Source organism: Myotis lucifugus, unplaced genomic scaffold (genome assembly GCF_000147115.1).
Source record: "Myotis lucifugus unplaced genomic scaffold, Myoluc2.0 scaffold_229, whole genome shotgun sequence".
In the NCBI taxonomy this organism is placed as follows: Eukaryota; Metazoa; Chordata; class Mammalia; order Chiroptera; family Vespertilionidae; genus Myotis; species Myotis lucifugus.
The window spans coordinates 487,208-503,138 of record NW_005871277.1 but is presented as its reverse complement, the minus strand read 5'-3'; the positions used below and the strand labels follow the sequence as shown (position 1 = coordinate 503,138).

The following is a 15,931-nucleotide window of genomic DNA, read 5'->3' as shown; positions in this document are numbered from 1 at the left end:
AGAGAGAGAGAAACATCAATGTTGAGAGAGAATCATTGATTGGCTGCCTCCTGCACATCCCCTACTGGGGATCGTGCCTGCAACCGGGCATGTGTCCTTGACCGGAATCGAACCTGGGACCCTTCAGTCTGCAAGCCGACGCTCTATTCACTGAGCCAAACCAGCTAGGGCATGACCTCACTTTATTTTGAGGGAAGCTGACCCCAGAGAGAGCCAAGAAAGGACGTGCCCACAGTCACATAGGAAAATTAGCAGACACAATGGAGACCAAGCTCGAACTGGGCTTCCTCCCCAGGTTGAAAGCCATGTTGGGCATTTTCAAGATCTCCTTGTGCCTGTGATCTTGCACAAGATCTCCACCTGCACATCCTTCTGGGAGTGAGATGACACCCAAGGTCTCAATCATCCTCCTTTGGACAGAGTCCTGCATGGAGCACTGGGAGTAGATCTATAGAACAGTGTTCTTTCCTATGAGGAGCTTCAGTAGAGCCACCAGTCATTTATAATTCAGTGACTCTCTTTCTTCATGTCAATGGGTGGACATTCAAGGGAGAAAGACTTTGTCAGGATTTGAGAGCTGTTTATCCAGAGACTGGCTGCTTGATGAGAGTTCTCCGTTCCCGAAGGCATCCCAGTGACCATGTTTGATGGACAGTCCCCTGTTGAGAAGGTCATTTGGAAATTCGGGCATTTGAGAGAATGGGCAGGGGGTGACCGAATCATCTCTAAGGGCTCTATTATTCCTGATGTTTTGTGTTTCTGTCACTTGACCCAGAGATGGACTTGGCATGAGGCCAGTGGTCTGGGTGTGTGTGGTGGAGAGTAGAAGAACTTGAACACAGGGAAGGGGGCAGTGCAGTCTGAGGCCTTGGGCACCTGCTTGGGCTGTATCGAGTGGGTTGTCCCATTCTGCTGCTCTCTCTCTTCTGACATTCTCTCTGTGCCCCCATGCCTGCGCTGTATGGAAGTGGGCTGGTGGCTGTCACGCTGCATCGGCTTCTGTAAGTCTTGGCACCTCATCTCCTGTTGTTCGGGGCCTCAGGTGCAGATGTGCTCCCAGCTCCTCTGAGGATGGAGGTGTAGGGAGAGCCCAGCTGAGTGATAATGGGCTCTGTCTGGTAGAGAAGGCGCTGGGCACTTCTCCAACACCCCTGAAGGGATCAACAGGCAGGGCACGTCCCAGAGGGTGGGAGCCAGAGTCCTACACAGCTGGCAGAAGAGCTTGTGCTCAAGGTGGGTGTCACAGGAAGGTCGGGCTCGTTACACTGTGACTCACAGGCAGTGCGTGCCTCTGAGTGTGCTGTTTGGGGAGGTGGGGCGGGGGAAGGGCTGGTAAGGAGCTGGAATTCTGCTCATCACTTGGCCAGAGCACGCTTTCTGTGGTTCTAAGGGCCCTCCTCTTCTAGTCACCAGCATGTGTACATGCCCCATGTAGGATTGTGTGTGTTTGCGTGCCACGTGTAGACATACAGGAGAGTAGCCAAGCATGTAAATCAGACTATGTGTCTACATGCACTTCTCTATGTGTGGCCCAGTGCATTTTGTGCACATACTCAGCCACATGCCTTCTTAAGCGTGGGTGGGCGTGGGCGTGGGCAGGCAGGTCTCTCTGCTGGTCTTTGCCCTGGGCCATTCGTTTCCTAGAGGGTCAATTTGGATTCGTCCTCCCTGTTTTGGGTCGATGGCATTGATCCAGAAGGAGCGAAGAATCGATTGTAATCGATTGTAATTTGGTTGGAGGGCCTGGCGCCAGAGTGTGTGAAGAGTAATTAGAGGGAGAGGAGCTGAGGCGGAGGGCTGGGTCCATTGCCCTTGACTTTGACGGGCGGTGGCCTGGGGGCAGACTGGGACAGGGAGTGGAGAGGAGACTCATTCAAGGGGATCAGGGCATTCTCCCTTGAACACATGGAGCCAATTCAGCCTCCTTTCCCCCACCCCCTGGCTCAGGACGGGCTCTGAGGAGAGAGCCCGTGATGGCGGCGCTGGAGGCCCGCCTTCATGGTGTCTGCCCTCGCTGATCTGCGGCCTGGGAATGGGCTCTCCTGACAGATACCCCTTTACTCCCGTGTGACTCTTACATCATCAAAACACGTCATTTGTTCAAGACTCCTAGCTTTTCAACCAGCGTTCACTTTTCTCATTTGAACCTTGCAACATAATTATGAGGCGAAAGAACAAGTATCGCGCCCCATCGGATAAGCCAGGAAATGGAGGCACACGTGCCAGGTGACTTGCCAAAGGTCCCATGTGCGTTCGCGGTAGGGCTGGGCTCACGGTAGACACAGCTCTAGGCTATAATGGGTTCATCTCTGCCGGTGATTGTCCAGGGAGGCCGAGCATCTGACGCCCCTCGGTGAAGGCCAGTGGGAAAGGATGTGACCCAAATGGCGTGGGAGGCTTGTTCCTGTCACCCGGGGATCGTATCTCCTCAAACGGCAGGAAATCTGAGCCACGAGAAGCTTTGTGGAGTGCAGATTCTCGGGCCCTACCCTGAAGCATCTGCTTCCGTCCGGGGTGGATCTGGGGTGAGGCCCAGAATCTGAGCTTTATCAAATGGTCCAGGGGATGCTAAGGCAGGTGGTCCAGAAGCCATATTGAGAGAGGCACAGCGTTAGGGGTTGAAAGAAGGAGAAGGGAGGATGTCAGGAAGCAGCTAGTTGTACAGGGGAAGAGGCAGCTAAGTTGGAGCACGTGTGATGGGGCCCTGTCTGCCTGGGGTAGGCGGGGCGAGAAGGAAAGCTGCTGGGCAGAGCGAGGAATCTCCAAGCCACAAATAAAGAGGGGAGGGTAGAATGACGATTTTTTAAAAACCGATGCTATTCTGGGGTTCGCTGGGACTCCCTCAGGGTGTTTTCAGCCTCCTCACATTTAGTAGGATCTCCTTAAGAATCTCATTCCTTGAAATGTAGAGAAGAAGCGATTGCAACATTTTGAGGCGGGAAGGGGTCCAGATGGAGTTGTGAGGGAGCATGATAGGAGATGGGAGAGGAGCGAGAGCAAAGGAGAGAGCTGGCAGCTTGGGGGCCTCCGCAGCGCTGCTGAGGGGTCAGGTTCACAGTCATGCCTGTTAAATGCCAGCTTGAGGGGCACACAAAGAGAACTCTGTCCTAATGGGGTTCTCACCCGGGAGGGGGAAGGAGGAAGGAGGAGGCTGGGGGAGAGTCTGGAAAGAGGAGGAAGATTGGGGGAAAGCAGGCAGTGGGGGTAGTGAGGAACTTGAAGGACCCTCTCGCCTGGACAGTGACTATTCTGTCTTATATGGTGGCCAGCCAAGGAGGCGGGACATGGGGCTGCCTGCCCCCAAATGGAGCTTTTCCTCATCTATGTGGAATGATTTCTTTCCAGAATCAGTGACCCTTCTCCAGGAAGCAGTAGGTCATGTCAGGATGAGTCTGGTTGGGCACCAAGGCGTGTGTCCTGAGGTCTCCTTTTCCTCCAAATGGAGCTCCTGCTCTTTGAGACAGCAAAGGGACCCGCTCTGATCCACAGGGGCCTCTCGACTCGAACGCACTTCTGAGACCTGCCCTAGGAGACTCTGGACTCAAACGGTGGTTTTCCCATAACAGCGATTCTCAAGTATGTCATGAAGCAGGACATAGGGGAGGGGACACTAGAGACTGGCTGACAAGTGGTGATAGGGGGGGTGCAAAGGGGATAATACAATGGTTAGAATAGAGAGAACCATTTCAGGGTGACCTGCGAATGATCGTCTTCATGTTCTACAAAGTAGTTTGACCTTCAAGCTAGTAGTGGATTGACGAGGAGGGAACCAGAAGCCACGCAGGGATGCCCGTGGCTGCGCGCCCCTTTCGGCCCACCCTTTACCATTTCTCTCTTCTTGGTGTGATGTGCCAGCCCCAGATGGCACCCATCCCCAGCCCGTTTCGTGTGTTCAGCTCGGTTCTCACTTCTTGTGCAATTACTCATCGCACGCCCCAGGCTGGGATGCATAGCAATATACCCCTCATATGTGTGTAATGCTTTGCAGTCTTTAAACTACTTTTACTCCCATGATGTCATTTGTGAAGGAGGCAGTGTCGTGTGATGGATAAGAACACGCGTGCTGGGGGCAGGCCGCCTGGGTTTCAACCCCGTCTGTGCCCCTACAATTGGTGTGATCTTTAGCAAGTGCTTTCACGTCTTCTCCTATGACGTGGGGACGAAAACAGATCATTCCACTTAATGCCATGAGGATTGAATGATTTAATCTTCATCAAGTGCCTATTCCATGTGTTACAAGCCTAGCATGTGTTAGCTAATATGGCCAGGCAATAAAGGGGGAACTAAAATTTGACAAGGTTGGGCTTGATCGCAGATCACCCAGTTCATCGCCCCACAACACGGAAATGCCACATCACCAAGCAAATTGGATTCTTTGCACAAGCTATTCACCTCCTTGTCCAGAAGTTCATGGGGATGGAAACCAGAGTAGCTGTCACTTGTACAGGAGTTTCCTCTAGAATGTGCCAGGCACTGTGCTCAAAGCTTATGGTAGTCAAGTCATTTGAGCCCCACCACAGCCCTGGGAGGCACCCATAGTTAACTCTTAGTTATGAGACTCCAAAGCTGGAGGAGCTGGGACTTGAGCATGTCTGGCCCCAGCTACTCTTCTGCAGAAAGGGAGCTCCAGCCAGCGTCAGGAGAGCTGCTCTGGGCGGGCCTTCAGGTCCCTGCCTGTTGAGGCGCTGTCCAGAGTGCTGGGGGGACCTCAGCAGGACCATCGGGACGGGCAGCTACCTCCACTCCCCACACCCAAGCAAAAGGCATGTGGAGTGGTTGTTCTCTGAATACCCTTCCCCAGTCCCCAGACAAGGGGCTCTCGGATTTCATACTTCTCTCCTGGACCTCTAGAGGCTCAGAAACTAGGGTGTTGGACAGGATAGGGGAGTCATCTCCTCTCTGTTACCCCTGCCCCCCTTTCCTGGGAGGGGGGGCACTGAGAAGTCACGGGTAGAGGACAGAATGTGCAAGCGTGCGCACACGTGCATGGGCGTGCAGGCCCATGTGTGCTGGGCGGCAGTGTGCGTCTCGCCTGCATCTATATGTATTCCCATGGTTCTGCACACGGCCCGTATATATGTGTGAAAGTGTGTGGGTGGGCAGGTCTGTAAGTGGCAGCACAGCACCTGTCTGTGTGGGTGGTATGAGAGTGTGGTGTGTGTCCCTGGAGTGTACATGGTGGGGTGAGTGTGTGGGAGGGGGCGAACGAATAGTGTGTGTGATGAAGGTGGTATTGTAGTCATGAGGATCCGCTTGCTTGGCTTCATCTTTATCCCTCCCTGAGTCACACTACACACAACATCCCCCCCACACACACACCCCTACACACCTACCTACAGTCTCAAGTATATTCACACCTACTCCTTCATATCCACTGACACCAAGTAGCCCACCAGCATACAGCACGGCCTTCAAATGTGTATGCAAACACTAATGCATGAGCACCCACATGTGCAAACCTCTGCCAGCCCACACAGGAGCTGGCTCTCCGCTCCCCCTTCCTCTTTTCTATCCCTAGTCTTCAGCTTCCCCCCTCCCCTAGAGCTCCCAATCTTTTGTCCTCTCCCTCCTCTTCCTTGGGAGTGGTTTCTTGTGGCCTGGTGCTCTTGGTAGATCCATTTATTGGGCTGGGCCTTGGACACAGTAAGGAGGGAGGGCTAAGGACCAGCATAGAAATGTAGATTTGTTCTCAATACCAATCTTGGTTACAAGAGTTCCTGCTGGCGCCACCTGCTGGTGGCTGTTACTAGTGTCTTTAACAGGTGGGGGTGGTAGCTGGTTACTCTGGGGACAAGAATTATGGTGAGGACTAGAACATCCTGGACACTGGGGTCAGGTGGGTTTGAGAAGGTGGATTTCATGTGAACAGGTCTCCTTGGGATCAGACTTAGACAAGAAGGGAGGAACGTCCTAGGGACATCCCAGCTCACAGTCCTCGTGTGGGAATGCAGGAGGTCCCATGTATATATGAACTATGGGCCGGTATATGTTAACCTTATGACATATGGTGAAGGTATGGTGCACATTGGCTCACATCAGCAGGTTAAGAGGATGTGAACTCTGCAGATACACAGATGCAGAAATGGCACATGTGTGGCTCTCTGAAGAGATGCGGCCTGGGAGTCCATGCACAGACGTGTCCTGCAGTTGTGTGTGTGATTTTGCATATGTGTGTGAGTTCCTGTAATGGGTGTGTGTGTGTGTGTGTGTGTGTGTGTGTGTTTATGGAAAGATGTGGGTCTCAGTTGTACTGACACACCATAAGACGAAAGCCTTGACACTCGCATTGTGTCAAACCCTCCCACCTAGACACAGGCCCACAGCTTGGGAAGTATCAGGATTCTCTCCTGCACCATCAGCTCCTGGTTCCCCTCTTCTAAAGGTACTGCTTAATTGTTAGAGAATACTCAGCGTTCTCCCCTTTTCTCTAAGTACCCATAATTCATGGAGATCCCAGTAGCCAGACTCTAGAATTCCATGAATAGAGACCCCTCCCCGCCATTTTCCATCATCAGCGGGTTCAGGGGCCCAAAGGCAGCGGAACCAGTCACTGACCCCGTTCTTGTCCGCCGAGTGTAGGCCACTTGCCTGGATGACGAATGGCAAACCACACACCCCAGGCTGTTTCAGGGAGCGCAGGCCTCACAGAACCCCCACAAAGGAGCAGCAGCCCGGGCCAGAGAGAAAGGCCCCTTCTCCTGGCAGCAAATGCTCTTTTCAGACCAGCCTCCCTCTTGTTGGGATGTCTTGGCGGCTTCTTGGTGCCCCTCCATTAACCTTGGGAAGCTGCCAGGAGAGCAGCCGTCCCCGGCGCCTGCCCCTCCAGCCCCCTTATCGCCACTTCCCTCCTCTATCCGCTCATTGTCCTGGACTCCCTATGAGACTCTCTTCAGTGCCTCAACTGGCCTCCATGCACTCACCCCTCCTGCTCCGCCTCCCCTGGCAGCTGTGGCCACCCCCAGTCCACAGGCTCTTCCAAGTTGGTTTCCTAGAAAGGGAAGGGGAGGGAAAAGTCAGGGCTCTGGGGTGAATTCTTCTCCCCCACAAATCAGTTCCCATCACGATGTATATATTTCTCCCATCCTACCCCTGGAACACATACATCTCAAGCACCCACATCAGGATCTCCCCTACATCTGGGTCTCCCCAGGTGGGGCGATCCTATTTCCTAATGATTCCTCATTAGCTCATGTTGTTCCTTCGTTTCCAACCACCTAGAAACTGACCTTGGGCTGCACGCGAGGCTAGAGGTGCAGTGTGATCTTCTAATTTGAACCAGCGCCGTAGCAGCGAGGTCTCAGGGGAGATACAGAGGCCAGACGGCCTCCTCACCGGGCGTCCGATACACCTTCTGTGTCCTCTTGGACACCTACTATGGACTGCCCACTGTGCTACCCCCTTAGCTGCCTCTGTTCCTCTGAATGACCCTATTGGCTATTCACTGTACGTTCTATGAAGCAAGAACCGTGTCTGCGTTGCTCACCCTGCACCTAGGAGAGTGTGTGGCTCACTGGACTGGAGGTGCTCATGACATATCTGTGAAAGCCAGCTACTGACTAGACAGCTGGACAATTATGGACTTTCCAGTGAGGCTTAGGGAAGTTACGGCTCGTTGGTGAGGTCAGGTAGGGATGGGACTCAGGCTTTTGACTTTGAGCCCAGGACTCTCCCCTTTATACCATATGTACCTCGCGTCCCAGAGCCATGGAGACTGGTGGCTGTGGTCATGAATGTTTTCTACAGAATAAACCTGGTTTTGTCTCTAGGCTCTTCCTACCACCTGAAGCCAACCAGGAGCAGAACGGAGAGGAAGTGAGGTGTGTGATAGAGGGGGCGGTGAAAGGAGGCTAGGGACAGGGCAAAGGGCAGGGGTGAGTAGGGGGCTGGCTAAGGGGCTGAGACTGAGAGGAGGCAGCAGGGAGCGGTGGAGACTGAGGCGGGAGGGCTGACATTTCCATCTGACCTCTGGCTTCTGTCTGGTCCTCAGCCCCTCTTTTCCCGTTTCCTGCACCTGGTGCAACGACGCTCATGCCAAGGCTCTAGGGAAGGGGAGGGGAGGGCAGTGGAATAAAGATGCATTTGGCATCTCCTCGCACTTATACACAAGGCCCTTTTGTGTGGGGGTTGAGAACTGAGTGTGGAGGGTCCAAGAATGAGAGGTCTGGGGGTGGACTGCATGCCAGAAATCGACCCCCTATGGCCCTCCAGCTGTGTCTGCAGAGCTTCTCTCCCCCCTACCCACAGCCTGTCCATCTGTGAGTCCAAAGCAGAAGCACAGCCCCTTCTCATACCATTGCTTGGGCTGCTTGTCATCACCCATCCCCCACCTCTTCACCCCTTGATTTTATTTGAGCCATGAGAGATGCTTTCTCCTTAGCCTTTCCTTCCTCCCTCCCTCCCTCCCTCCCTCCCTCTCTCCCTTCCTTCCTTCCTTTCTTTTTTTAAAAAATATATTTTTTATTGATTTCAGAGAGGAAGAGAGAGGGAGAGAGAGATAGAAACATCAATGATGAGAGAGAATCATCGATCAGCTGCCTCCTGCAGCCCCCTACTGGGGACCGAGCCCACAACCCGGCATGGGCCCTGACTGGGATTGGAACCGTGACCTCCTAGCTCATAGGTCCACGCTCAACCACCGAGCCATGCCGGCCGGGTCTCCTTAGCTTTCTCTTAGGCCCAGACCCGTTTCTCCCCTTCTCCCTCCTTACTTCTCTAATGAACCCAGCACTCCCTTGTGTTACTCCTCTTTGCCTACTCCTCCTTCTCACCTTTCCCAGTTGACCTATTTCCTTATTTTCCCCCTAACATCATCTCTGCTCTAAACATGGACGCCTTTTCCTGGTGCATGGATCTGCCAGCCATGTCACCTATTATCACTTGGGTAATGCCTACTGAGCATCCACTACCTGGTTAAGTACCAGGGGTGCTAGAGAGCAGGAAACTGGGTAGACCAGCTCTTTGCCCTCAGACCAGCAGGGTCTCTGGACCGCAGTGCCTTGTTTTTTTAAAAAAATATATTTTATTAATTTTTTACAGAGAGGAAGGGAGAGAGATAGAGAGCTAGAAACATCGATGAGAGAGAAACATTGATCAGCTGCCTCCTGCACACCTCCCACTGGGGATGTGCCTGCAACCAAGGTACATGCCCTTGACCGGAACCGAACCTGGGACCTTTCAGTCCACAGGCCAACGCTCCATCCACTGAGCCAAACCGGTCATGGCCGCAGTGCCTTGTTTTATCCATCCAGTCTTTCCCCTCCTCTATTTGAGATTTAGCTCACGCCTCGCTTCCTTCATGCAGCTTTCACCTACCTCTACTATCTCTACCTTCTTGAGGTTCTATGGCACTGTCCTTCTCTAGATTCCATGTGACCAGTGTCTTAAGTGGTGTTCAAGGGCTCAGCCTCACATTTTCGGCTAGATGCTAAGCTTCTGCATGACAGAGGTTTGGCTTGTCACCTTTTGTCCTCCTCAGTGCCTAGCAGTGCCGACCGCCAATTGGTATTTAGTGGCTACTTGTTAATTGGAGAATTCTTCCTTCTGATGCTTCTTGGGCCCAGGCCCCTGACCTTTCTGCTTCTTGAGTTCTAACATGACTTCCTCTTTGGCTGATTCCCTCTATCTTCCTGATCCTGTGCTCACATCAATCTTTTGCCAACTTCAATGATGACAGCGACTCTAATCCATGACTTCACGCGCCTCTGCAGAAGCTTCTAGACAACATGAGAATCCCTGACCATTCAAGGGGCTTTGAGCTCTGGAAGAAGGCCAGGTTTAATTTTTCTTCTATGTAATGGAACAGGGACACAGAACTGAACTATGACTTGAGACTGTTGGACAGTCTGTGACAGAGAAACAGCACATAAGAACCTGCAGATTCCTGTCCCCTGCTGACCTTCATTCCTGTTACCTTCCACTGTCCCTTCTATAGATAGAGAAAGTTTAATTTAGACAAAAGAATGGCCCAGGCCCCCAACTTGCTAGGACCAGAGCTCAGATGACTCAGCAGAGCCCTGACTCCTACTGTCTTTTAGACTCTGGAACGCCAGAGTGTGTGAGTGGGGCCATGGCTGCCCATCTGTCCCAGCAACTCGCTGCTGGGGCCATTAGCCCTGGACAGGCGAGGGGGTACGCAAGTGCTCCCCAGTTGCCCAGGAGGTCAGCAAACCACATTTTCTATGCGGCAGCCCTAGGCGGAGAGATGGCTGGCTGAAGACTAATGGCAACATATTCCTGTGGGCACTTCACAAGGAGGGCTGTCATCAGGGCTCCAAAGTTCTGTGGGAAAAACGTGATGTAAAGCGGAGAACATCTTTTCTGCATCCCTTAGATCAGCGGTTCTCAACCTGTGGGTCGCGACCCCTTTGGGGGTCGAACGACCCTTTCACAGGGGTCGCCTAAGACCATGGGAAAACACATATATATAATTACATATTGTTTCTGTGATTAATCACTATGCTTTAATTATGTTCAATTTGTAACAATGAAATTGGGGGTCACCACAACATGAGGAACTGTATTAAAGGGTTGTGGCATTAGGAAGGTTGAGAACCACTGCCTTAGATAAAGCCACAAAAACACAAAACCTGTCTTCTTTTATTTATTTATTTTTTAAAATATACCATTATCGATTTCAGAGAGGAAGGGAGAAGGAGAGAGAGAGACAGAAACATCAATGACCAGAAATTGATCAGCTGCCCCCCTGCACGCTCCCTATTGGGGATTCAGCCTGCAATCCAGGCATGTGCTCTTGATCAGAATCGAACCCGAGACCCCTCAGTCCACAGTATGACACTGTCCACTGAGCCAAACCGGCTAGGGCCATGTGTTCTTTTAGATTGTTCAGAGCTGGCCTGGGAAGCCAAGAAGGACGAGTCAAGGCTGATCCTACGGTGGTCAGAACGGGTGTCTGACACCTGGAAGGACTGGATCTGTCTCGGGTCCAGTCACGACCACCGAGCTGAAGAGGAAGGCTTTAGGGGAACTGCAATGCTGTAGGGGAACACTGGGTGTTCTGGGGAATTTGAATCATAATGACGTCTGAATTTTAATAAGAAAGAGTTTTCAGGAATTTATTTTTGGCGAGAGCAAGGTGGACTGTTAAAATAGCTACTCAAGCCCAGAAAGACCACCTGTGACCAGAGCCACCTGGGAAGAGCAGGGACCTGGGAGAGAAGGAAACAGGCAAGGGGCCTGCAAAGATTTGTGCCTGTTATGAACCCAGATGGGAGATTCTCAGGATCAGGAGGTTCGAGAATCTTGCAAAGCTTTCCTCCACTTCTCCTGCATCAGATCTGAAGATTAGATATTTATATGTCGGAAATCCAATTTCCTTTGTTTATTTTCTTCTCTGCTTGCGAGTTCTTTTAAAAACCTGCTGACTGTTCTTGGCATATCAAGAGAAAGCAGGTGAAATGACCGACTTCACAAACGGGCTTTACTTACTCAAAGGATTGTCTAAGGGCCAAGCCCTCCTCTTATGTGCCTGGAACTGGTGGCAGCAGCTAGAATTAAAGTGAGAAATTTCTAAGATCTAGATACTGTTCTCGAGCCCTTTATGTCTAGGAGTTTCTTCTAGAGTTCATTTTTTTGTTTAAATGTTGAAGCCTGTTTTCATGGCAGGCTGTATCACTCCCAAATGGCGACAGCCCAACATCTCATCCCACAAGCTCTTCATGCAATGGGCTGGGGAGACTGCTCCTCCTGGGAGGTGGGGATCTACGTTCTCTGCCTTGGAATTGGGGCAGGGCTTTCCCTTTGGCAGAAGTGATGAATTGCCTCTTCCAAGGCCAGGACAGGGAGGGACTCCGGCTCTTGGAACCCAGCCACCATGCTGTGAGGAAGCCCAAGCTGCCTGCGGAGAAGCCTACATGGAGAAGGACTGCGGTTCTTTGCCTACAGCCCGGGCTGGCAGCCAGCCCCACCTTGCTAGCCATGCGAGTGAGCCATCTTGAAAGTCCGACTTCCACCCTGTTGGTGCGATGTCATATGAAGCAGAAAAAAGCTGTCCACACCAAGCTCTGCCCAAATCGCAGATCTGTGAGCAAATGAACGACTGTTGTAGTGTGAAGTCACTACATTTTGTGATTTTTTTTAAAAAAAAATATGGCAAGATAACTGGTGTAGTTTCCTAATTATATAAAAGCCCAGCATGCTCTTTGGTGTTTATTTGGGTGAGTTGTTTTGACTCAGAGCTGCCTCTTTTCCTCACACGCAGCTGTGCCAACAACTGTCCTAACCTCGATTCTACAAGGAGGTCTGGAACCACCGAGGAGGGTAACAGGCGACACAGGAGAGAGCCATTGTTTCTGAGTCCTACTGGCTCAGTGGATATGAGGGAGGAGTGAAGACAGTGTCCTTTTCTCTTGGACTTGAGGCTCTGTCAGCCACCTTTCTCACTTGTTCTCCGAGGGCCTATTGGGGATGTGCGGGTAGGTGGCCAGTGGTGGTTTTTCATAGAGCAACTGGTAAGACTAACATTTTGAATTTCCAAAAAGGAGAAGAAATGACCTATACTCCTATACTTTATGTATGTACACTGAGGTTATCAGGGACCTCGATGACGAATCAGGTCCACCTACGAGCTACTCATGGGCATGGTTCACCGTCTTCCCTCATGTCCCTCTCGGACAGCTGGGATCCATGCTAACTTTCAATCCCCCCATGGATGTATCCATGCCAGGGAGGGGCTGCCATCCTTCCTGGGTCCAGAGATTAGCCACATGCCAAGGGGGAAATACTTAATTGGTCCCATTCCTCACCGTGACCTGATACAGCATGTGTCTTTTGAGCTGATATGAAACCAAACTGAGACATTATCTGGCGATGATGCTCACTTTTCCCTTTGTATCCTAACTTTCTTCTCTTTCCTCACTGCCCTTACTCCTTTGTTCCACTCCATTTTCAATAGATTTATCCAGAAGAAATTCGGTCTTCTTTTTATTTAAAAATATTTTGATTGATTTCAGAGAGGGAAGGGGAGGGAGGGAGAGATAGAAACATCAGTGATGAGAGAGAATCATTGATCAGCTGCCTCCTGTACACCCCACACTGGGGATCGAGCATTTGCTCTGACTGGGAATTGAACCGTGACCTCCTGGTTCATAGGTTGATGTTCAACCATGGAGCCACGCCGGCCAGGCAGTCTTTTTAGATAGCTCCTTTGAACCCTTTCCCAATCCAACTCATGCACTTAAGCTCTTCATGTGGCTTTTCTCCCTCCAATTTGACAGTCTTAATTCCCTAGCAGAGACCAACACACTGAGTAGGACAGAAGGCCAGTAAGGACAATCAAGATGATGGTGAGAGTGTCTTTCTTCTTTTCCTTATTCTGCGGGTCACTAGGAGAATGCTTCTCTGAGCACAGGTGCTTCTCACTCCTCTGCTTTGTCTGTATCTGAAAGGGTCCAGGAACGGGGGCTGGCCCTTAGGAATCCAGCATTTCTCTCTAGGCCAGTCAACTGCTTAGAGGTTTTCGAAGCAGAAGAATCCTGCCATCACCAGCTCTGCAAATGGATCTCAGCAGGCTTTATAATGCTAGGTCCCTGGGAAAACATGTGAACGTGTGTGTGCATGTACATATTGAGGGCGGACTTGTTGTTCTTGGGCATGCTAGCGGGTAATTAGCCAATCAGGGGGGACCTAGAGCTTCCAACTCCCTTTATATCCCCAAAGAAAGGCATCCTTGCAGAGAAAGAGAACCTAAAGTAATTGCTCCGTGAGAGACGTCCCCAAAGTTATGCATCTTGAGTGTGTTTGCATGACCGGAGAGGGTGGGTAGAGTAGGAGGTTATTCAAGGGTTCTGGTTCTTTAGATTACATCCAGATGCTAAAACTTGACCAGTGCATTTCCTGCTCTGCTGGGGATCCCAGCTTTCCATCTCCTGGCTGGCAGTGAGCTAAGCAGATTCAGGTTTAGGGAAAGTTGTTCGAGGCCACTTTTGATGTGCGGTGTATGAGTGTGTGTGTGTGTGTGTGTGTGTGTGTGTGTGTTCACAAAAGCAAGTCTCCTTCTTGTCCTATTGGGAGCTTTATGTCCTAGAGCCAGTGCTTTGTGACCAAGAAGTATTTTGAGAAGGTGAAATTCCTAAGCTCTCCTTTGCTGCCCCTCTGTCTTCCTTCCTTGGCCGACAGCCCATCCTAGGGAGCCCTGCCACTCTCCCCACTGCTCGCACTCCCGAAAGAACAGACATCTTCACTGCAGTCTCAGAATGCTGGCGATTGTTTGTAGTAGATGTTTCCATGACACTCATTTAGGTCTTCTGCAAATGCAACTGTACTGGGGGAGGGGACAAGGCGCGGTTACAGTAGAGAGACCGGGAAGTATGAAGGCCTTCCCTGCTCATCTGTCTTCTTCTGTGGGAATCAGAAGCCCACCTCCCCCCTTTTCTGTATCTCTCTGTTCCAGACCCCTACACTGCTCCCCAAATCCATCTTGGCTCCATGCTGCTCACATGGGGGTAGGCCCCAGCTAGGTAGGGAAGGGAGGAAACTTGTGCATGAGGAAGCAGCCTTTTATAGAAGAAAGGAAAAAAAGAAAAACTTTGATTGTTCAAAGTTGAGATTTAGTAATGATGAGCAACGCTGACCCGCACTGGGGGTGGCAGTGTGTGTGTACAGTGTGTTCCAGAGGCTGTTCTATGACACTCCTCCTGCAGCTGAACCAGTGACTCATTTGAAATCTTAGCGACTTCCAGAGGTCATTTTAGTCATTGCCCTGCCTTCAGGCTGGGTGGATGAACTTAGCATCACGTCTGGGTAGGAGGGGTGCGTGGCCGAGGGAAGCGTGTCCGCGTGTGGAAGGGGGTGGGGGTGGGGGAGGTTGCGCGTGACCTCTTCGACAAGATCTCCAGCGAAGGACATTCCCGAGCTTTCCCAGGCTCCCCGTTCCTGGGTTTCCCCATCACTGAATCAGCATCCTCCTCCCGGGAATTGCTTTTCGCTGGATGGAAACCGGATGTTGGGTTCCCTGGGTGGGCGGGGACGACGTCCCCTCCGAACTGTCATGGGTAATGTGAGACTCCCAGGGTCCCACGATCGAACCAGAAAAGCTACCATTTCCTTCAGCAGAAACTTGCCTTGCAGTGTGAGCAGAGAGAACAGAGCAGAGCCGCTACAACGCCTTCTCTCAGGCAATGCGCATGATTCTGCGGCTCTGTGCTGGCGACACTTCAACGCACCTTGAAATGGGCTCGCCTCCCCAGCCGTGACGGGCAGACCTCCGAGCCAATAGGCCTCGAGGCTTGTGGGCGGTGGCCAATAGGCGGGAGGTGGGGGCGGTCCCGGAGGCCCGGCCAGCTAGGCTGCACCGTGGCGCTGGCTGCGCTCCGCCGGGGCTGGTAGTGCAGGTGCCGCTGCGCGGGGCTTGGGGAGCCTGCGCGCCGAGCCGAGCGGAGTCGCGGAGGGATGGGGAGCGGGCCGCCCGGGCTGCAGCAGCACCGGCGCGGGGCGTAGGCGGGTCGAGCGGGCGAGAGCAGGCGCTCGGGCGAGAAGTGTGCGGCGCAGGAGCACTTTGCGATAGGATGAGGCTCCGGGCTGGCGCGCGGTAGTACTATGATTTGGTATGTGGCCACTTTGATAGCAAGTGTGATCAGCACCCGAGGTCTCGCGGCTCAAGGTGAGTTGAAGTGCAGCGCCCCTGCTCTGCCCTCCCGTTGTTCGCAGCCCCTTCCTCCCCGTCTCCCGCTCCCTGGTCCCTCGGAGCGCCGCGCCTGTCCGCGGGCGAGGCTCCGGCTCCGGCTCCGGCTAGGCGGGCTCCGGCCAGGCACTGCGGGGAGGGCGGGGGCCGCGCGGGCCGGAGGTTCAGGCGGGAAGGGGTCCCAGTCCTCGGGCTGCCGGGCACTCGGGGGGAAAAGACACCTTGCGATCGGGGTCGACTTCGCCAACTTCGGCCCCACGTCTTCAAGCCGGCGTGCGTGCCCGGCGCCCTGAG

The 15,931-nt window shown here is 52.6% G+C and overlaps 1 protein-coding gene across 1 annotated transcript in view; it reads left to right on the top strand.

Moving 5' to 3' along the window:
• The first annotated feature begins 15,444 nt into the window (after positions 1-15,444).
• IGSF9B (immunoglobulin superfamily member 9B) overlaps positions 15,445-15,931 on the top strand; it is a 46,748-nt gene continuing 46,261 nt past the window's right edge. The window contains exon 1 of the mRNA XM_014463935.2: positions 15,445-15,616. Within this exon, the coding sequence (XP_014319421.1) occupies positions 15,553-15,616 (64 nt within the window). The 5' untranslated portion in view covers positions 15,445-15,552. The remainder of the gene's footprint in view (positions 15,617-15,931) is intronic.